General features: G+C 20.8%; 1 protein-coding gene across 1 annotated transcript in view; it reads left to right on the top strand.

Annotated features, from left to right (window-relative positions):
• The first annotated feature begins 830 nt into the window (after window positions 1-830).
• Window positions 831-1,110, top strand: part of LOC101495677 (heavy metal-associated isoprenylated plant protein 46-like) — a 1,775-nt gene continuing 1,495 nt past the window's right edge. The window contains exon 1 of the mRNA XM_004502044.4: window positions 831-985. Within this exon, the coding sequence (XP_004502101.1) occupies window positions 977-985 (9 nt within the window). The 5' untranslated portion in view covers window positions 831-976. The remainder of the gene's footprint in view (window positions 986-1,110) is intronic.

Below are 1,110 nucleotides of genomic sequence, written 5' to 3'. Positions count from 1 at the left end.
TTAAATGAAAGAGAAAGTGTGATAGTACTAAATCATCATTAAAATATTGAATTAAGAACCATGTGTATGTAATGTCACTTGGATAGTACAATTAAAAAAAAAAAAAATTAACATTAGTATCAACTTCAAAATGATAATTATTTTTGAATTAATTTTTATGAATAAATCAAATATTAAATATGTTTTTAATTCTTATCAATTTTTGTCTCTGTAAGAAAATTTAATTTTTAGTTCATACAAAATTGTCATGGATGCAGTTTTAATCTAATTTATTAAGTGAAGATATATTTTTAGTGAATTATTTTCAAGCATATTGATAATATAAAAAATTTCATTACAAAAAATAAGTTCAAAATTCGATTTATAAGTCTATATATTTGTTACATTTTTATTGAGTTTTTTACATTAAGAAAATTCACATTTTATTCATCCAAAATTAAAAAATTTAAATTTTTACGGAAGAACTTTTATAATATTCTAAACATACTTACAAAAAATTATTCATAAATTTTAAAATTGAAAGATAATTAAACATATTTTATATCACATGGGCTAAAACTGCTGAATAATTTTATAAAGTCTAAAAGTTATATTTTTATTTAACATAAACTAAAACTAAAATATTAAAAATTTATAAAACTAAAAACATATTTAGTTATAAAATCAATTATTATACGACCGAGATAAGATGAAGAAGTCGTTTAGTCAAAAAAAAAACAAAAACAAAAAATGAAGACTGAGAAGTCGTAATTCATTCTACAACGCGTTTTATTTATTCCAAAAGAATGAATATAAATATCTATATACATATAAAAAAATAAAAAATAAAAGCAAAAAAAAAAAAAAACAATGACTATAAATACATAAATTGCATGAGAACTTCCTCAAACACTTTCCTACTACTTGGAACTTAAACCACTCCCACACCATCTTTACCAAACAAGCTTTCTTCTTCTAATCCATTTTACTAAGCATTATGGCGAAGGTAATCAATGATTTTAACTCTGATATGTAGTTTGACTTCATTGATTCAAAATATGTAGTTAATTATTAGATTCACTACTCATATTAGTATAATGTAAATTCCATTATATGTACCTTTCCTTTAGA

The sequence above is a fragment of the Cicer arietinum genome, chromosome 5 (genome assembly GCF_000331145.2).
Source record: "Cicer arietinum cultivar CDC Frontier isolate Library 1 chromosome 5, Cicar.CDCFrontier_v2.0, whole genome shotgun sequence".
Lineage (NCBI taxonomy): Eukaryota > Viridiplantae > Streptophyta > Magnoliopsida > Fabales > Fabaceae > Cicer > Cicer arietinum.
The sequence above is the reverse complement of the archived record's forward strand: the minus strand, read 5'-3'. Positions and strand labels throughout refer to the sequence as shown.